The 18371-nt window shown below is 36.6% G+C and overlaps 1 protein-coding gene across 2 annotated transcripts in view; it reads left to right on the top strand.

Annotated features, from left to right (window-relative positions):
• The window catches only part of HERC2 (HECT and RLD domain containing E3 ubiquitin protein ligase 2), a 112155-nt gene that overhangs the window by 59413 nt on the left and 34371 nt on the right, over positions 1-18371 (top strand). For both annotated transcript variants that reach the window (XM_069875964.1, XM_069875973.1), the window contains exons 45-66: positions 354-496; positions 703-970; positions 1138-1280; positions 2871-2969; positions 3064-3232; positions 3351-3476; positions 4237-4345; positions 4492-4631; positions 6203-6393; positions 7716-7821; positions 7987-8078; positions 8618-8793; positions 9266-9377; positions 11104-11185; positions 11286-11429; positions 12006-12096; positions 13367-13544; positions 13950-14031; positions 14113-14284; positions 15796-15940; positions 16655-16880; positions 17705-17876. In XM_069875964.1, coding sequence (XP_069732065.1) covers positions 354-496; positions 703-970; positions 1138-1280; positions 2871-2969; positions 3064-3232; positions 3351-3476; positions 4237-4345; positions 4492-4631; positions 6203-6393; positions 7716-7821; positions 7987-8078; positions 8618-8793; positions 9266-9377; positions 11104-11185; positions 11286-11429; positions 12006-12096; positions 13367-13544; positions 13950-14031; positions 14113-14284; positions 15796-15940; positions 16655-16880; positions 17705-17876 — 3166 coding nt within the window. The remainder of the gene's footprint in view (positions 1-353; positions 497-702; positions 971-1137; positions 1281-2870; positions 2970-3063; positions 3233-3350; positions 3477-4236; positions 4346-4491; positions 4632-6202; positions 6394-7715; positions 7822-7986; positions 8079-8617; positions 8794-9265; positions 9378-11103; positions 11186-11285; positions 11430-12005; positions 12097-13366; positions 13545-13949; positions 14032-14112; positions 14285-15795; positions 15941-16654; positions 16881-17704; positions 17877-18371) is intronic.

Below are 18371 nucleotides of genomic sequence, written 5' to 3' on the forward strand. Positions count from 1 at the left end.
TCAGTTGTTTATTTAAAGTGGTTTATCCTGTAAGGACCTCTGTGTAATAATCTTATTGAAACAAGGTGAAGTTGAAGATACCTGTGCAAATTCGCTGTCCACTGATCGCTGTCTGGTAGACATGTTCTAGGTGATTTAAGTAAAACTATGATTTATCTACACATTTTTAATTTGTGGGGTTTTTTTTTAATGTATGGAGATTGTGACACAGATTAGTCTTAAATGCATGATTGTTTTGGAGAAGAAGTATGAGAGAAGTGACAATGTGTTTAATTGACTAGGAGGCCTCAGAATAAGTCTCCTGATTGACTTGTATTACATGGTTTTGGTTAAAATAATGTTTTTGTTTCAAGAGGATGGAGCAGTTGCCTCTCCCGACATAGGAGATATGTCTCCTGAAGGACCTCAGCCTCCCATGATTCTTTTACAGCAACTTTTGTCAGCTGCTACGCAACCATCTCCTGTGAAAGCAATATTTGACAAACAAGAGCTTGAGGTAAAGTCTGTTTTCTGCTAATAAGTAACCTAATAAATAAGTCTTTCTAATTCACATTCATTTGAAACTTGCTAAGGTATAGGCTTAAAAAACAAAGTGACACTGAACTCTTTTGGACAAATAACCTTCAATTTCAGGCACACATACACAAAACCTGTACTAAATATGGTTGTTTTACTTGGACTGATTTACTTGTTCTCATTTAGGCTGCTGCTCTGGCAGTATGCCAGTATCTGGCTGTGGAGTCTACACACCCTTCGACTCCGGTGTTTGAAGACTGCAGCTCTAGTGAAGCTACGACACCCATCACAGTGCAACATATCCGTCCAATGAAAGTGAAGAAGTGCAAACAATCTCCAATTCCACCCCTCCCTATTGTGGTTCAACTTATGGAAATGGGATTTCCTAGGAAAAACATAGAATTTGCACTAAAATCTCTGTCTGGAACCTCAGGAAGTGCTTCTGGACTACCAGGTATTTCATTTAGTTAAATTAATGATGTTAGAAAGTGAAGGAAAGTTATGAGCAGATTAAAAATGCTACTTACAAGGGAGCAATCATTACTTCTCTTTTTGGGTACCATCTTAAGAATGACATAGGAAAAAATGTTAAAGATGGACTGAGTTTGTTTTCCTTATTAGGAGTGGAAGCCTTGGTTGGCTGGTTGTTGGATCACCCTGATGTTCAAATTACGGATCTCTCTGATGCTGATACTATCTCTGATGAATACTCAGATGAGGAAGTAGTAGAGGAGGTGGAAGAAGCTGAAGCTGCTTGCCCTGTAGTAAGTATTAACTTATTAAAACCAAAGTCATGCTAGTTGGCGTTCAATGTTGTGGTTCTTTTTTATGAACTTGGTTGGACTACAAAGACAGTCTGTTGTCCCAAGCTTCCAAGCCTGTAACAAGGACCACATTTGCCATATAATTCTGAGGCATGTTATAAAAGAACTCAAGAAAAATCTATAAATATGTTTGTATGAGTAGCACAGGGAAGGAGTGGAATGCAAGTGGATGTTTCACTAGCAATAAGTATCCCTGGTCTCAGTTTCATCTAAAATGGTCAATGCTGTAGTGTAATATTTGTAAAGGACTCCTTTTTCTTTCAACCACACCCTCTTGCCTCTCTTCCTTTGTTTTGAAAAACAAAGTAGATTAGCTACAAGGAGTCACTGAGGAATTGGTGACTAAATGGCTAAAAGTGAAATAACTTCTCTTTTCTCTTATAAAAGCCATTTTCACTTATGGCTAATAAAATGACCTTTACAATCCCTATTGCGTGTGATGGCTTTAATGTAAATTTCTCTTAAGCCTCTATTGACTTCTAGGAACTGCTTTAGTAAGGATTTGCCAATGAAATGAAATGAGTTCTGTATTTCTATTTATCTTTAAGGAGTTATTTTGAATTTTATGGAAAATGTGGGATTTTGCAATTGATTATGTTTTGAAGGAAATTAGCCTGACATTGAATTCTGTCTTTATCAGTATTGCAGCAAGAAACTTTTATATGTTGCTTCGAATTAAAAAAAAAATTTAATGCTCAAAACAGAAAAATTTTTTTTGAAACTTCTCGTTAGAGCTGGAATGCATTAGTTCTGTTAAAAAAAAAAAGTTTATCACATCTTGAAAGGAACTATTTACTAGAATCTTCTTTTTTTGTCAGCTTTCTAAGGGAATATTTTCAATCCCATTGTATTATATAACAAAAAAATTACTTGTGTCCTTTAGATACTCAATTTGTGCCAAGGGAGGTTTAGGTTGGATTTAGAAAAAATATCCTTGTTGCAAGAATGGTAAGGCACAGCAACAGGCAGCCCAGGGAAGTGGTGGAGCATCCATCCCTGGAGGCATGACAAAATTGTGTAGATGTGGCACTTCAGGACATCGTTTAGTAGGCACAGTGGTGTTGGACTTGATGATCTTGGAGGTCTTTTCCAACCTCAATGATTCTATGATTCTGTAGATCACTGTTCATCACTGTTTGTTTGGTTTTGGGTTTTTTGCCTCTCCAAACATGTAGCGTAAGAAGTGGAATGTTAATGTATATCTGCAAGGCTGAGTAGACTACTCCCAAATCCTCTTTGCTCTAATTTTTTCTGGCAAGCACTTTTTATAAAAGCAACTTGCAGCATGTTTTACACAGTTTGAAAATTTACAGTTACCTTCCTTTGCAAGTCAGTTTAGAAACTAAACTTTAGGTTAAACTCAAGTAGATTGTAAATGTGAATTGACCTACTGAAGATTTTTCCAGCTTTGTTGTTCAACTATGTGTTTGTTTTTGTTGGGTTATCTTCAGACTGTGCTAACAATTTTATTTATCAAAATTTGAAAGAAATTTTGTAACTGTTATGTGTTTATTTTGGATTTTTTTCTAGCCAAGTGGTGCTGTTGTAACAGAAAGCCAGACCTATAAGAAACGAGCTGATTTCTTAAGTAATGATGACTATGCTGTGTATGTGAGGGAGAACATTCAGGTAAAAATCATGATGAAAAGGTATATCAAAACTACTTTCCTTTTGGTACAAAAGTCTTTGCATAGCTACGATGTTCTGTTTCCTTTTCTTCTAGGTGGGAATGATGGTTAGGTGTTGCAGAACCTATGAGGAGGTTTGTGAAGGAGATGTAGGCAAAGTTATTAAATTGGATCGAGATGGATTGCATGACCTGAATGTACAGTGTGATTGGCAACAAAAGGGTGGTACCTACTGGGTCAGATATATCCATGTTGAGCTTTTAGGTAAGTTCACTGCTATCTACTTTCTAATGAAAAACTGAATAATACACTAAGGAAGACTCTTTTGCCGGGAGATGGGGAAGAAAGTCACTCACCATGCATTTATTCTTGTAACTGCTAGGATTCCCACCTCAGAGTTCTGCCTCTCATATCAAGATAGGTGACAAAGTGCGTGTGAAAAGCTCTGTTACCACACCCAAATACAAATGGGGATCAGTTACTCATCGAAGTGTGGGAGTTGTCAAAGGTAATGTATATTCAAAATGGTGCATGGAGAGATAATAAAACTGGAAAGCACACAGGCTTTCTGCAGTGTTTAATGAGAGAATCTTCTAGACAGACTTACAAATTACACTGTGGAATTACATTGTGGAATACTGCATGATGATAAGAGAGCATAGGATGCATTTGATGTCTCTAATTCATAGACCTACTCTGTGGCAGCCCATTTTATTAGTGCGCTCATCTGCTTTTTTGAGCCACTTCATTCACATATCCTATAAGTCTTTAAGAACCTGTGCACCTTCCTGCTGTAGTTCTCATTTATGCTGTGGATGAATGACAAATAGTTTTCCTTTAAGAAGTAAATCTAACTTCAAGACTTCATATGGAAGTGAAGAGAAAGTGGGTTTACTAGTGTCAAGCTGTGAGGGCTGTCACAGAAGTGATCTGTGGGGCACATATTCTTCGAAGAGATCCAGATTTTGATCGTACTATATTTGTGCATAGAAGTACTCTCTCTTTGGGAACTGTTAAAAAAAAATGAAAAGTTCAGAGTCAAGAAATTTAAATAGAATAATATAAATTTTCAAAAAGTCCTTAGAACTCCTTTTCCCTTTATCCATTTCCAGGATATCTGATTATTAGGTTAATACACGGTTCCATTAAGATTACTTTTGAAAGGAGCTTTTATTATGTATTTCTGCTTTGATATTGCACTGGACGCTTTCCACTTAATTTTATAGAGATTTGCAACACATTGTGTTTTCTGTATGTTTTTATCACAGCTTTTAGTGCCAATGGAAAAGATGTCATTGTAGATTTCCCTCAGCAGTCTCATTGGACTGGCTTATTGTCAGAAATGGAACTGGTCCCCAGCATTCATCCTGGAGTCACGTAAGTCATGATTTACATTTTTGTTAATGTATATGGGTTATCCTTTAGCCTTATTGTCTTGATTCCACTATCTTGACTTGTGTTACAATTAGCGTGTACTATGAAAACTGCTAGAAATATATTTACTTGTTCTTTTGTGAAAGCAGGTGTGATGGCTGTCAGATGTTTCCTATCAATGGGCCTAGATTCAAATGCAGAAACTGTGATGATTTTGACTTTTGTGAAACCTGTTTTAAAACCAGGAAGCATAACACTCGACATACTTTTGGCAGAATAAATGAGCCAGGTAAGTTTCAGAATCTAAGCATTTCTTAGACTCATTTAAAATGCACCGAATTTGCTTTTATGCTTTTAAAAAAAAACATCTTTGCACTTTGGCTCCTTAATGTAATGAAATTAGTGTTCAGACTAACCCTCCAGACAGCAAAACATTTTTAGCCAATCATAGCAGTGCTATAGTTCCATGTGGTGGACTACACCAAAACATCAACCCTAAAACTTTCATTGTAGTGTTGAAGTGTAACAAATATGGCTACTTGACAGTAATTCTTTGTGTTACAACTCAGGTTTCAGCTACACCAAGAGTAAGACATATAATTCTTTAATCCCCCTGCCTTTTGTTATCAGCCTGTATGTAGGTGGATGGAATCCTCGTGACAGCAAGTGCAGCTTGAAATACGTAAGATACCTTCTCATGCCTCAGCTGCCTTTCAATAATTTTGCTTATCAATATTCCTCATTTCCTCTATGACGTAGAGACTCCAGGGAGGTGCAGTAGCAAAGGGAAGCCTTTTGAAAGATGCACAATCAGAATTTCTTGTTTCTAGGACAAGAACACGTGCATCCATTTTAACTCAATATTTGAAGTTTTGCATTATTATGCAAAACTTACCTGACACTAGCTTTTATTTCTTATTTCTTCACCTGTCTAAAGATCAGTCTAACACCTAAACATTTGCAAGGTGATGCTGGCTTCTAGACTAAATATCTTCTTATGTAGTCAGTCTAATCAGTTTGGAAAATGAATTTTACTGATTCCCTATGAGAAATCATGAACGTGCATTGTATGTATATGGTGGTTTGTATAAAGAGCAAGAAAGACTTTCCAGTAAGAAATCAGTTAATGTGATTGTGTGAATTTGTAATCCTTGCCATTCCTCTGGATAGGGTAGAGGAGTTACAATATTCTTTTGATCAGGTTTTCTAGAAGCTACAAAGATCAGCGAAGGGAAGTAGAAGTGGGTTTTTGCAGGGAGGGCACCAACAACTTGCTAAACCAGCTCATTCTTGAATAGGATTAAGAATTTTTGAGTGTTCTAACTTAGCTACATCTGTTATCTGGTAAGGGATTTATCTTGAGGGTTGGTTGCATGTATTTCATATGCTATGGTGGTGTACAAAATTCATGTGCTTTAGGCCTGTGTTTTGAAGTATGTATCATCATAAATTTTGATTTGTATTTCAAAAGGAAGGACCCTTTCAAGTGGCTATCGAGAATGTTAGTCTTTCAAGGATTCTGACAGTTTAGAGATTGTACTATATTGTCATTTGGTTTTAGGAATTACTTTGTGTCTTCCATCCCTGAAGAGTAATTTTTCTTATTTTTTTATGTAATTTTTTTACTAAATTAAGCTTATTTTCTTGGTACAAGCTAATCGTAACTGTAGGAAAAGAAAGTGTGACTATGCCAGATGACAGGCATGAAAACTGTTCAAGTGTTTGTGACATGCTTTTGTATTCCTCTCTTAGACTACATACCTGAGATCTTTGATTTGTTATCCTTTCCTGTGCTTATGGGTTTAAGAAAAACAATTTTCTTTGAGAGGTACATGCTTAAAGTTTCATTTAACCATGCAGGTCAGTCTCCGGTGTTCTGTGGGCGTTCTGGAAAGCAGCTGAAGAGACGGCATAGTAGCCAGCGGGGAATGTTACTGGATGATTGGTCAAGAATAGTTAAGAATCTGAACGTCTCATCTTCTGTGAATCAAGCTTCACGTCTTATTGACGGTAGTGAGCAGTGCTGGCAGTCTTCTGGCTCACAAGGGAAGGTAACGATGTGAAATGTGAAAAGCCCTCTCTTATTACTAGCTAAAGCTGCTTCCAAGCACTCCCTTGCTTGTATAGAATCATGGCATATCTGGGTTGGAAGGGACCCATGAGGATCATCCAGTCCAATTTTGTGATCCTTGTAGGACAAAAATATTGTGCAGATGCTCCTTGAACTCTGACAGACTTAGTGCTATGACCACATCTCTGGGCAGCCTGTTCCAGTGACCAGCCACGCTTGCAGTGAAGAACTTTTTCCTATTATCCAATCTGAATTTCCCCTGACACATCTTCATTCTGTTTCCTGAAGTCCTATCACTGGTCACCAGAGAAGAGATCAGTGCTTCCCCTTCTGCTGCTGTAGTTGAGGAACTTGTGGATGGTGATGAGGGCATTCCTCAGCCTTCTCTTCTCAACAAGAACAAACCAAGGAGCTTCATAAGCGTTGCCCTTGAAACCTTTCACTGTTTTGGGCACTCTCCTCTGAACAGTTTGTCCTTCTTAGACTGAGGTGCCCAAAACTGCCCATAGTACTTAAGATGGAGCTGCACCAGTGTGGTGTAGGGTGGGACAAACAGCTCCCTTGCCCACCGAGCTGTGCTGTACTTGATGTGCCCCAGGACATGGTTAGTCATTTTGGCTGCCAGGGCACCCTGTTGACTCATACTCAACTTGCTATCAACTCCAACATCCACATCTCTTTCTGCGGGGCTGCTGTCTTGCCTCTCTTCCCCTAGTTTGTGTATGTAAGCAGGCTTATCATATCCCAGGTAGAGAATCCAGCACTCTGTTAAATGTCATGCAGTTAGTGATTGCCCAGCTCTCTGTTCTGTGCAGATCTCTCTGTAAGGCCTCCCTGCACTCAAGGGAGCCCTCAACTCCTCCTAGTTCAATGTCATCTGCAGACTCACTTAGTGCACATTCCACTCCTGTGTCCATCATTTATAAAAAGCATTGTTCCCTAGTTGCCCGCAGCACTCCACTGTGGCCAGCCTAGGCACTGGGATTTGTGGCTAGGCTTCTGTCCGATGTATTTTGATGCTCTGTGGGTGGCTATGCTGAGAATGTCCCCAAGTACCCTTCCTTCTTTCTCACTTTTCTCAGTGGTGTTGCTGCAACTGTTTCTCTTGTATTTGGAGGCTGGACAGGCAAAATGCTCGCAAGGTCATTTTCCTTTGGCAAATTCTTGTGGTTTGCAGCTGATGTGTACTGTTCACAAATGTTCTTTATGCTTTCTTCAAAACCAGCATACATTTATTCTTTTTAACCATACAATGGTCCTAAGAATACTTTCTGAAAATTACATTCTCTGTGTTTCCCTTAGCACTGGATTCGCTTGGAGATTTTTCCAGATGTTCTTGTTCACAGACTTAAGATGATAGTAGACCCTGCAGACAGCAGTTACATGCCGTCTTTGGTTGTAGTTTCAGGTATGTGCATGTTCTCAAAGAAGTATATATGGTTTTTTTTTTACCTTCAACAGGAGATATTTATCTGCCTTCAGCTAACTTAGTCATTTATTTAACATGCATAGTACCTGTTTATGAAACAAATACCATATGTTAAAATGTTTTTCTCTCTGTTTTCTTTTCTAGGGGGGAATTCCTTAAATAACCTTATAGAGCTAAAGACAATCAATATAAATCCTACAGACACCACAGTGCCTCTTCTCAGTGATTGTACAGAAGTAAGTGAAGTTTGTGTGAGAATTACTCTTACACGCAGCAGGAAGTTGTTTTGTTGCAAGAGATTGATGAAAAGCATTGTTATGATTATTAAAGCATGATATTTCACTTTTCCTCTAAATTAGGACTGGTTTTGGCAGTTTACTGAAGTTGATTATCCTGGAAAGTTTTGCCATAATCACAGTATTAAAGATATTTTAGTTTTTTTGATGTAAATCAGTGTATACCTATGAACCAAGAAGACATCCCAATAAACTTAAATTTGGGGATAGTGTAGGTGGGTGATCAAGCTTAATTTGAATAGTTGTTCTGATGTTTTTCAGTAACAGAAAGTAGGAATGCATAATTAATTTTTTTACTATCGGAAGTGAAGTATTTCTCAAATTAATGAGGCCATAGGTTTATCTAGAAGTATGTAGGGCTGAAAAGCCAAAGATTTAAATAACTTTGTTACAGTCAAGCAAAAGTTCAGATTCTTTCCTATGTTTTATAAAGTTATGTAAGACCCAAAAGGTGGCAATATAGTTTTTTTTCTTCTTAGTACCACAGGTATATTGAGATTGCAATCAAGCAGTGCAGAAGCTCTGGAATTGATTGCAAAATACACGGCCTCAGCATATTGGGACGTGTACGTGCAGAGGATGAAGATTTAGCTGCAGTCCCTTTTCTTGCCTCTGATAATGAGGAAGAGGATGATGATAAAGCTAACACTGGGAGGTAGGTAACTGCAAAGATGGGGCAGGAAATGATATGGAAACCATGATGTCTACATATTCCAGTCAGGAGATTGTTGTGAGAAGAGCAACTTAATTAGGTTGAATGGTAGTAAAGGGAAATCAGTGTTTTAGTTTATCAGAATTGTAAGTAGGTCATTTGTTGATAAATAACTTTAAGATTATCATGCTGGTAGGGGGTAGCATTTCATACAACTCTTCTGCTTCTGTAGTATACTTGTTGAAAACCTAGATAAAAACTTATTATGTTTGTATTTTGTTTGTGGCATGTCTATTTACCACTGCTCAGGAAAACATTCTGGGGTTTTTTTTGGTTTTGTTTGTTAACTGTGGTGCTGTAGTTTGAGTACTGAAACTGTTCCAAGCTGTAAAATCAGTAAATACAGTAAAAAGGTGCCTACGATATAGCATGCAGGTTTCTAAACTGATTTTTTTTTTTTTCTCAATATGTTAAGTCTTGTTAGAAAGAAAGCAGCTGGGCTCGAATCGGCAGCTACAATAAGAACCAAAGTTTTTGTTTGGGGACTGAATGACAAAGACCAGTTGGGAGGGCTAAAAGGTTCCAAGGTATGTTTGTTTTTTTCATACTTCTATACAAACCAGAAACAGATGAAAATAAAATGTGCAAGTCTAGCACAACTCAAAATTAATTCAAACTTAATCAGAGTTTTACACTTTGTTTTCAAAAGCTATGAAGAGTAGGTTTTTAATAGCTTTTTACTGTGAAGTCGTGTAGAAGTCTGCTCGGTGTAAAACTGTTGAAAGTTTGCATTTCTGTTGTTGCTCTGAAATCCATATTGATTTTTAGCAGCCAATTAATCATTTGCTTTAGATGATAGTGAACTCACTGTTCTAAAAATGTGTTGCACTCTATAACTATCCTGTTCCTTTTGAGTTTGCATGCATGAAATGAAGGTATTGGTGAACTTTTCTATGTATTGGTTGTATTAGGAGCTGGTGCAGTAGTCAGGACAAAAAAAAAAGTTAAATGCTAATCTTCTTGACTGATTTAACTTGATTATAATTCAATGCAATTCGAGAGGAGTTTCAGCCCTCTGCAGCCATTTATACATAATTTTAAATGCAGCGCTAGGTGGGAGATACATGGAGAGTGTTTAGTTGATTTAAGGTATCATTAATCTGAAAAGTACAATAAAAGAGCATTTCTTTAATTTGTATTGTAAATAAAATGTATGATATTGTATCCATAGAGTGCCTTCAAGAAACAAGAAGTTAACAATTACTGTATTCTCCATACTGTATTTTATTGGTACATAAAGCCATCAAGGCTTCAGTGCAGAAGTGCAGATTTGAGCTCATTCTTGCTCCAAAAGTGTTGAAGGCAGAATTATGGCTCAATTTGACTCAAGTGCTTCCCTCTGCTTAGAAGAGGGGAGAATTATAGGACAGTTAAATGAAAGAAGTGAGGGTATTAAAAGAAATCAGATACCTCAATAAATGTGAATTCTGTGAAGATGAAACTTCACTGAGTTGAAAAAACAAGCTAATGTGAGCTTATACTCTTTATTTAACATCTTAAGAGGTATTAATATTGTTGAATTAGTCCCAGTTGATTAATTGGGATAGTATTTTAAAAACTGGTTTAAGCTTTTTCAAAAGTCCTTCAAACTTTTTTCCCCGTATACTGTAATGAAGTTATCTGCTAGAAATTTTCTCTTGAGCTGCATAAAAATAATGAAATACTTACATTTATTACGCTTGAAAAAGGATTGTTGATGTGTGTGTGTGTGTACGCACACAGAGCTTGATCTAAGATTTCTTTGTAGTAATGGAGAAAAGAGGTTTCCTGGTCTCTTTTTTCTGTCCTTTTCCCCCCTCCTTGAGCTGCTCTCTAATCCAGATTGCTAAAGCATTTTGTTACTGAAAACCTCAGATGTGATTTTGATTTTCTGTATGCTAAGTTAAAGTGTATTTGCTAACATTTCTCACTAGATTTCTTTTGCTGTTGTGCTCTTCTTCAAAGCTGAGTTCCATTTTCTCAAAAAGATATTACTAAAAGGAAAGCACTTTTTTGTATCACATTTCATTTTTTCCCCAAGTTTTGTATTTATTATGGTTTCAGTATTAAATGCTTTTTCATGGTTTCTGTTTTCTACCTGGTGTGTATTAACTGTTAGGTGTGAAGCATCTGAATAGTACAGGGAGTTTAATTTTTTTTTCTTAAAAAAGTACCTGTTAGATTAACTGGTTTATCATTTAAGAATAACTGCTCTTTTTAAAATATAAAAATTTAAAGTGTATTGTGATGATCTTTATTTCCTGTCTGCTTTAGATAAAGGTCCCTTCATTTTCTGAAACGCTGTCTGCCTTGAATGTTGTACAAGTAGCTGGAGGATCCAAAAGCCTTTTTGCAGGTAATATAAATGTAAAATATATGTAATTATTTAAGAGCAGAAACAGATTTCCAGTTGTGAAACATTAATGGTGTTTCAAACATTTTTTTTATCTTCTTAGTGACTGTGGAGGGTAAAGTATATGCCTGTGGAGAAGCCACAAATGGAAGGCTGGGTTTAGGAATATCTAGTGGAACTGTGCCCATTCCCCGTCAGATTACAGCTCTCAGTAACTATGTGGTAAAGAAGGTTGCTGTTCACTCAGGTACTGACTGTTCCTATTCTTACGTACGTATACATAGCATAATAAACCTAAAAATAGTTCCTTTGACACTTTCTTGGATGCTGTGATGCCCCAGCATATCTGATAGTTTGTAATATTTTAAAAATAAATCCAGTTTATTAAATTCTGTTCCATAATGCATCAGATTAAACCTAATGGTACTGTTATTAAAATCTAGGAATTTAGGCCGTACACAGTTTCTTACTTGATAGAAGGTAAATTTGGTAACTTCTGAGAAGCTTTTAGTCTGATCCAAAGAAAGTGTTTTCATTTTTGAATATTGCTTAATGGTGAGTTTGATTTGTTTTTTTCCTTTCCAGCATTGAAAATAGCCAGTTGAGTGCTTTTTTTAAAATGTGCCAGGAAATCTACTGTCACATACGTTTTGCTTAAATTAAATCACATTAAAACTCCAAAGAAAATAAGTACTGTCTGTTGAGTTGAAAGGCTCATACAGTTACATTGCGGAAGTAGAACAGTGTCAGATTTCTGAGTTATTTGCTAGACCTGCTGCCTGCGTGGGACCTTGAAATTTAAATTCTTTGTTTACACTTCTAGGTGGCCGTCATGCTATGGCATTAACTGTTGATGGAAAGGTTTTTTCATGGGGTGAAGGCGATGATGGAAAGCTTGGTCACTTCAGTCGAATGTAAGTATGCCAGATTTGTCTGTATTTCCATAAGAGAACATCTATGTTGCATATTAGAACATGGCTGACCACCACTATTGATGATGATAGGATTTTTAATATAATGGGAGTAAAAGCGTTGTGAAAATATTTTCTTTTCAGCAATGTTTGTCAATTTATGGTGCAGAGTTTGTAGTAGTCTTCAGGCATTTTAAAAGAAGGCAGTCACATTAATATAATACTTGGAAACATACTTGGTGGACGTAGTCTTTAGTAATGTTTTTGAACGTCATTGAGGAAATGGCTCACTTTTAGATGTAGAGTGGTTGGTTACTTTTAGAAGGTAAGGTTTGCAGAGGTGCCTTGAGGTATAAAACTGTAGCATGCAAAATACTCTGCTAGGCATATGTTCCTGTGTTGTAAGAGTTTGTGATGTAAGCCTGGCAGTGTTTTGTAGCCCTATTCTTTAGATATCTGTTCACAAACTTAGAATGCATAAAAAATTACAGATATCAGATGGGTAATGTATGACAATGAATAAATGTGTGTCAAGTCAATGAAAAGGAAAGTCCAGATTAGGGCAGTATTGTTTATTACTCAGCTGCCTTGTGTTTTTTATGATTTTATTAGAAGTGAGACTTGGAGCTTCTGGACTTTTCGTGGGAACAGATTTTCTGGAGGCCGTACATAATTTTATTAAACCTTAACAGTTGGCTCTGTTACACACTTAATGTTACAAAGCCTTGAGCTGAAACCCTCTCTGAATTCAGCGAATATTGTAACCATGTAGAATAGTAAAAGTTTCCAGTGCTCTCCTCATAGAAACCTGACAGTAAATTCGAGTTCTAATTTCTGTCTTGTAAAGAGCAAATTTTGGATGGAGATGTCTTCTCTTAATGTTTCTGTCTGGCTCTGTGTTAACAGGGTGGATAAATAATTGCATCTAAAAATCATTCCACTTTGGACAATGAGAGGATATCAGTTTTAACTTTGTATTACACACTTCGTAACTGATTCATTGCTTTGGTATTTTAGTTTTGTTACCTAAGTTCTGCAGCGTATCTGTGAAATATTTCTTTAAGTAAACTTTGAAGCACCTTAAAATAGTGAAGCTTTTAATTTATGTTGCTAGTTAAGAGTTGTATCTTGGAATCATAACATTGCATCTTGTTTTATCTTATGATTACTGTTGGCTGTTACACAAAGTTTTTTTTTTTGATTATGAAGGTTGGAGTATATTGTGCAGCTCTTTCATAATTAACAAAATGAATTCTTTACTCATTTTCTCTAGGAACTGTGATAAACCCAGACTGATAGAAGCGCTGAAAACCAAACGCATCCGTGATATTGCTTGTGGCAGTTCGCATAGTGCTGCTATTACCTCTAGTGGTGAACTGTATACGTGGGGTCTTGGAGAATATGGAAGGCTTGGTCATGGAGATAATACCACACAGCTAAAGCCTAAGATGGTAAAATAAATGTTTCTTGTGTTGGATGAAATGTGGATGTGTTTGTTTATTAAATTCTAAAATAAAGCTAAAGAAAAGCCCAAACCCACAGAAGCACTGTGAAGGCATAATTTGAAGTGATCTAAATTAGGTTTAGGTACACGTTCCTCTACTAAGAGGCAAGTTATTTCACATTCTCAAGGAAAGGATGAGGATTAGCTGGTGTTTTTTTGAACATTGATATATATGGAAGCTGCTCCTGTCATTAAGCACTGTTGGATCCTAAATTAGCAGTGCTTGGTAAGTCTTTGCTAAATGACATGCTCAGACTGGGCACAATGAACAAGGTCAGTTATGAAAGCTTGAAAATGTCTGTTTTAAAACATAATTTCTTTGAAACGTTTCGCTTATTTTTCTGTTTTGTAGGTTAAAGTGCTTCTTGGCCACAGAGTCATTCAAGTTGCTTGTGGAAGCAGAGATGCTCAGACTCTTGCTTTGACTGATGAAGGTAGGAATATCTTGTTCCAGAACGTTTTAGTGTGTGGAAATACCGTGATCTTTGTCTGACCTGTAGTTTGGTGTTTCTTAGGTTTGGTGTTTTCTTGGGGTGATGGTGATTTTGGAAAGCTGGGTCGAGGAGGAAGTGAAGGGTGCAACATTCCTCAGAACATTGAAAGACTGAACGGCCAAGGAGTTTGTCAGATTGAGTGTGGTGCACAGTTCTCATTAGCATTGACCAAATCAGGAGTGGTGTGGACATGGTATGTTACATTTGCCAGGAAGTATTAACAAAGCAATTGCTAAGTATGTGTTCTATTTATTGCTCTTTGACTGTCTTAACTCTGTTTGTGCCTTAACTGTGTACTTCGTCTTTTAAATTTGCATTCCTTTCAGATGAGCTGTGATCTGTTCAATTACTTGTAACACTGTCTTGTAGCATGCTCAGTTGTGTATTGTACTCAGTTGGGATGCCTGGGTCTTACTGGAGGAAGAGAAAGATTGTTCCCTCTCTTGGGAGCAATGGAGCGTGTCAGGGAATGTTAATTCAAGACTTTTGAGTGGAATGGGAAAAAGAAAACCTGAGAATTGTGGTTTGGAGTATGTATCATATAGCTGCAGCAGAGATGGAGAGTAAGGATGTAATTGAGTAAGGAAGTAAGCTGAAGTTCAGGGGACATGAAGAACTTCCTTGGAAATGCAAGGTCTCTACAGATCTCATTGCTGCCCAGGAGGCCATAAAGTTGTCAGTAATAATGTCTCAAAGCAAGAACTGGTATGAGATGATCACTAAGGGTTATTAAAAAAACCTTTGTGGTTTTTTTTTTATTTGTTTACTTCTGCTTTGTTTTGAACATAAACCTGTTTGTTTTAGCATTGTTACTTCTAGTCAAAAATCTACATTACAGGTCTACAAAGAGATTTTTTGGATTTGTTTCAGCTGTGCATGTTTGCATTTTAGGATGGGTGACTTGCTTCCGAACTTTTATTCTTAGCTTCAATTTTGTATTGATTCAGGGGGGAAATCACAACTTCTGAGTTATAACTTTAGATAGGCAACAGTGCTATATAGATCGTATTCTTCTTCAGCATAACATAATTATTCTTGGGGAAAAGGTTGATGATGATGTTGGTGAGCAGCAGAAGCAAGTGAAAGGTTACTAAAAACAGTGGAAGAAATCTCAGGGTGTGGGGTTTTTTTTTCCTTCTTTACTGGTATTCTTTGAGGTGTTCTATGGTGTTTATGTTACTTTTGTACATGGTATATTTTGGTGCAGTTTGTGTATTGCAGTTTTAGAAAGATTTAAATTATAGAGGCTTAAGAACCTATATGGAGGCTTCCAGCAGTGAAAAAAACAAGTTACTTCCTGTATATTTTTTATGTCAGTAGACTTGTTAGAGGGTCTGTTACTGTTAGGTTTATCCTCAGCAGTATAGATCTGTCCACGTCTTATCAAAACACATCCATAGTCCAAGTATTTATACTTGCGGTGTTTCTGCAACAGAGGAAATTTTTTGTGTCCACAGTTGCGTTACATACAAAAAAATATTTATAATGATCCCTGTTCTATACCCAGATTCTATACCCAGATCTCTGTTCTATATATAGAGCTGCAGTTTTTAGGTCTTTGAGATTTGCATTTGAATAATTTGCTAGTTGGTGCTTGTGTTTAATCTCAGTGATAAATGAAGTGTTTTGATTTGGGAAGCTGCATTGACAGAGGAATGTGTAAACAATATAATTGTTTTGAATTTTGTTTACTGTCTGTTGCAGGGGTAAGGGTGACTACTTCAGGCTAGGTCATGGCACAGACGTACATGTGCGAAAGCCACAAGTTGTTGAAGGACTGAGGGGTAAAAAGATTGTGCATGTGGCTGTAGGTGCACTCCACTGTCTAGCAGTTACTGACACTGGCCAGGTATGTTGTGCATAATCATCCTTCCCTGTCTTTCCTTGATCCAGAAAGGAATAAACTAAACTGAGGAAGTGTAATACTATCCATGCTGATTAAATGGAATAAAAATTTCTAATTATATTGATATCTAATGCTCTTTATTTGCTTATTGAAGTCTTGAATAAATATAAGCAAGATTGTAATTTAAAATATACTAGCTTTTATATTAATATTGGATTTCAGTTGTTTCTGTCCAAGTACCTTTTGTAATATTTTTCTAGTTTGTGTATTATCTCATGACCAGTTTCCTGCTCTCACTCTTGAAATGTAGAAGCAGTCATAGTATTCTGGACAGATTTTTCTGCTGTGATCCAGCGTTATTGTTATCATAGTACTGATTCAGATCCCAAATGTAATTACTATGCAACTAATTCTTGTAAATTATTGTTCCCTGTGAACATTAAATGATATATGAATCACCTGGCTATTTATGAGTTGTAATTTATTAATCGTCTGATAAAGTGCTGCTTTGGGATTTTTTTGTTTATTTTCTTTTCTCTTTTGTATGATAATGCCTGTATTATTTAATGACAGAAAAGAGTCAATGACTACAGCTTCTATGAAGTGTTCTAGATAGATAAGACAAATCCCTAATTTTCATCTGTAGAAAATTTTAAGAAAAGAATTAAATGAAGTAACCAGTGGCACAAAGTAATATGTGGAAATGTTTCCTGGCAGGTTTATGCTTGGGGTGACAATGACCACGGGCAACAAGGCAATGGAACGACTACAGTCAATAGAAAACCCACTCTTGTTCAGGGCTTGGAAGGTCAGAAAATCACCCGTGTTGCTTGTGGGTCTTCCCACAGTGTAGCGTGGACAACAGTGGATGTAGCTACACCATCTGTTCATGAACCAGTACTTTTCCAAACAGCGAGGGACCCTTTAGGTGCTTCTTATCTTGGTTGGTATTTATTGTCTTACGCTGTCGGTTTTTTTATGCCATTTGGAGTATGAGTTCTCTGCATGGTTTAATGGGTGGTAGAAGAGTGCAAAAAGAAAACCGTCTTTTAAAAATCACCACAAAACAATAAAAAACTTACACACCTGTAAACAAAACACCTTCCTGAGAGTGCATGTTATAAAGAACTTGTTCAGAAGTAGCATTAGTTCAAACTTTTGTTGTTCTTCAGGAACTTAAAACATAACATGTTTTATCAAATGCCCTGAAGCGTTTCTTTAATACTATATATATTATATGCTAGAATTCTTGATGCTACTGTTAGTTTTTGTTTCTAAGATAAGTAATTTAAGAATTAGGAAGATAAAACAGAGGTGTTTTGTGTTGAATATAAAAGCACCAAACATTTGGCTAACTAAGCCTTTCACGAACAAGGTAATGTATTTAAGAAAGAGCAAGAATTACATGTATAGAATATTTTATTAGAATTTTTAAGAGAACCTAATAAGTATTAGTGCTATTTGAGAAATTTCTGTGTAAGTAAAACCTATTTTAGATGCTGATGACTATAATATTTATATCTGTATTACCTAATCTTCGTGAGTATGTAACAAGCTGGAACACTGTTTTACGAAAACCCTCATTACAAAGCCTCAGTATTGACTTTATGTTGTAACTGTAGACACTGCAGATTTAGAATCTACTGTTGGGTTAGTTTTACAGTCATCTTTCTGACTTAACAAGAAATCAGATAAATCAATTCCGGTTATGTATTACTCCATTAAAAAATGCTTACCTTCTCTTTTTTTTCCCCCCTCTCACTCCAGGTGTTCCTTCAGATGCAGATTCTTCTGCTGCCAGTAACAAACTTAGTGGGGCAAACAGTTCTAAGCCGAATCGCCCTTCTCTTGCTAAGATTCTCCTATCACTTGATGGGAATGTTGCCAAACAGCAGGCTTTATCTCATATACTGGTAGCATTACAAATCATGTATGCCAGGTAGGCATGCAAACTTTCTTGACTTTTGCAGAGCAAAAGATGACACAACTTGCCATCTATTAGGGTCTTTTGAGTCAGGTATAAATTGTTTCACAAGTTTGGACTCCTCAGTTTAGGCCTAAACTTCACTGAAATTTTCTTTTGATGTTAGTGTTATGCTGTTATGTTTTCTTTACCATAAGAAGCTCCCAGTGGCTGGAGAAAAAAGTATTTATTTAGGAATGCTGAAGTAAATAATGATAGATGATGTGGAGGAAGCAGTGAGGGCAGAGTGGGAAGAACAATAAAACTTCATAGTGGCCTTCTTGTTGCTAGTAGAGAACAGAGTATTTGTGCTAAAATTTCTGAGAGGAACTCATGTAAAACAGTGGCCTTAAAATGTGGTATTTGAACATCTGGCCCAAAGGAGCATGGAGATAAACTACTTTCTAAATTCCAGAGCTTAGAAACCTTTCCTTATTTTTATTAAGACAAGCTAATATAATTTTTTCTAAG

This window comes from Phaenicophaeus curvirostris, chromosome 1 (genome assembly GCF_032191515.1).
Source record: "Phaenicophaeus curvirostris isolate KB17595 chromosome 1, BPBGC_Pcur_1.0, whole genome shotgun sequence".
Lineage (NCBI taxonomy): Eukaryota > Metazoa > Chordata > Aves > Cuculiformes > Cuculidae > Phaenicophaeus > Phaenicophaeus curvirostris.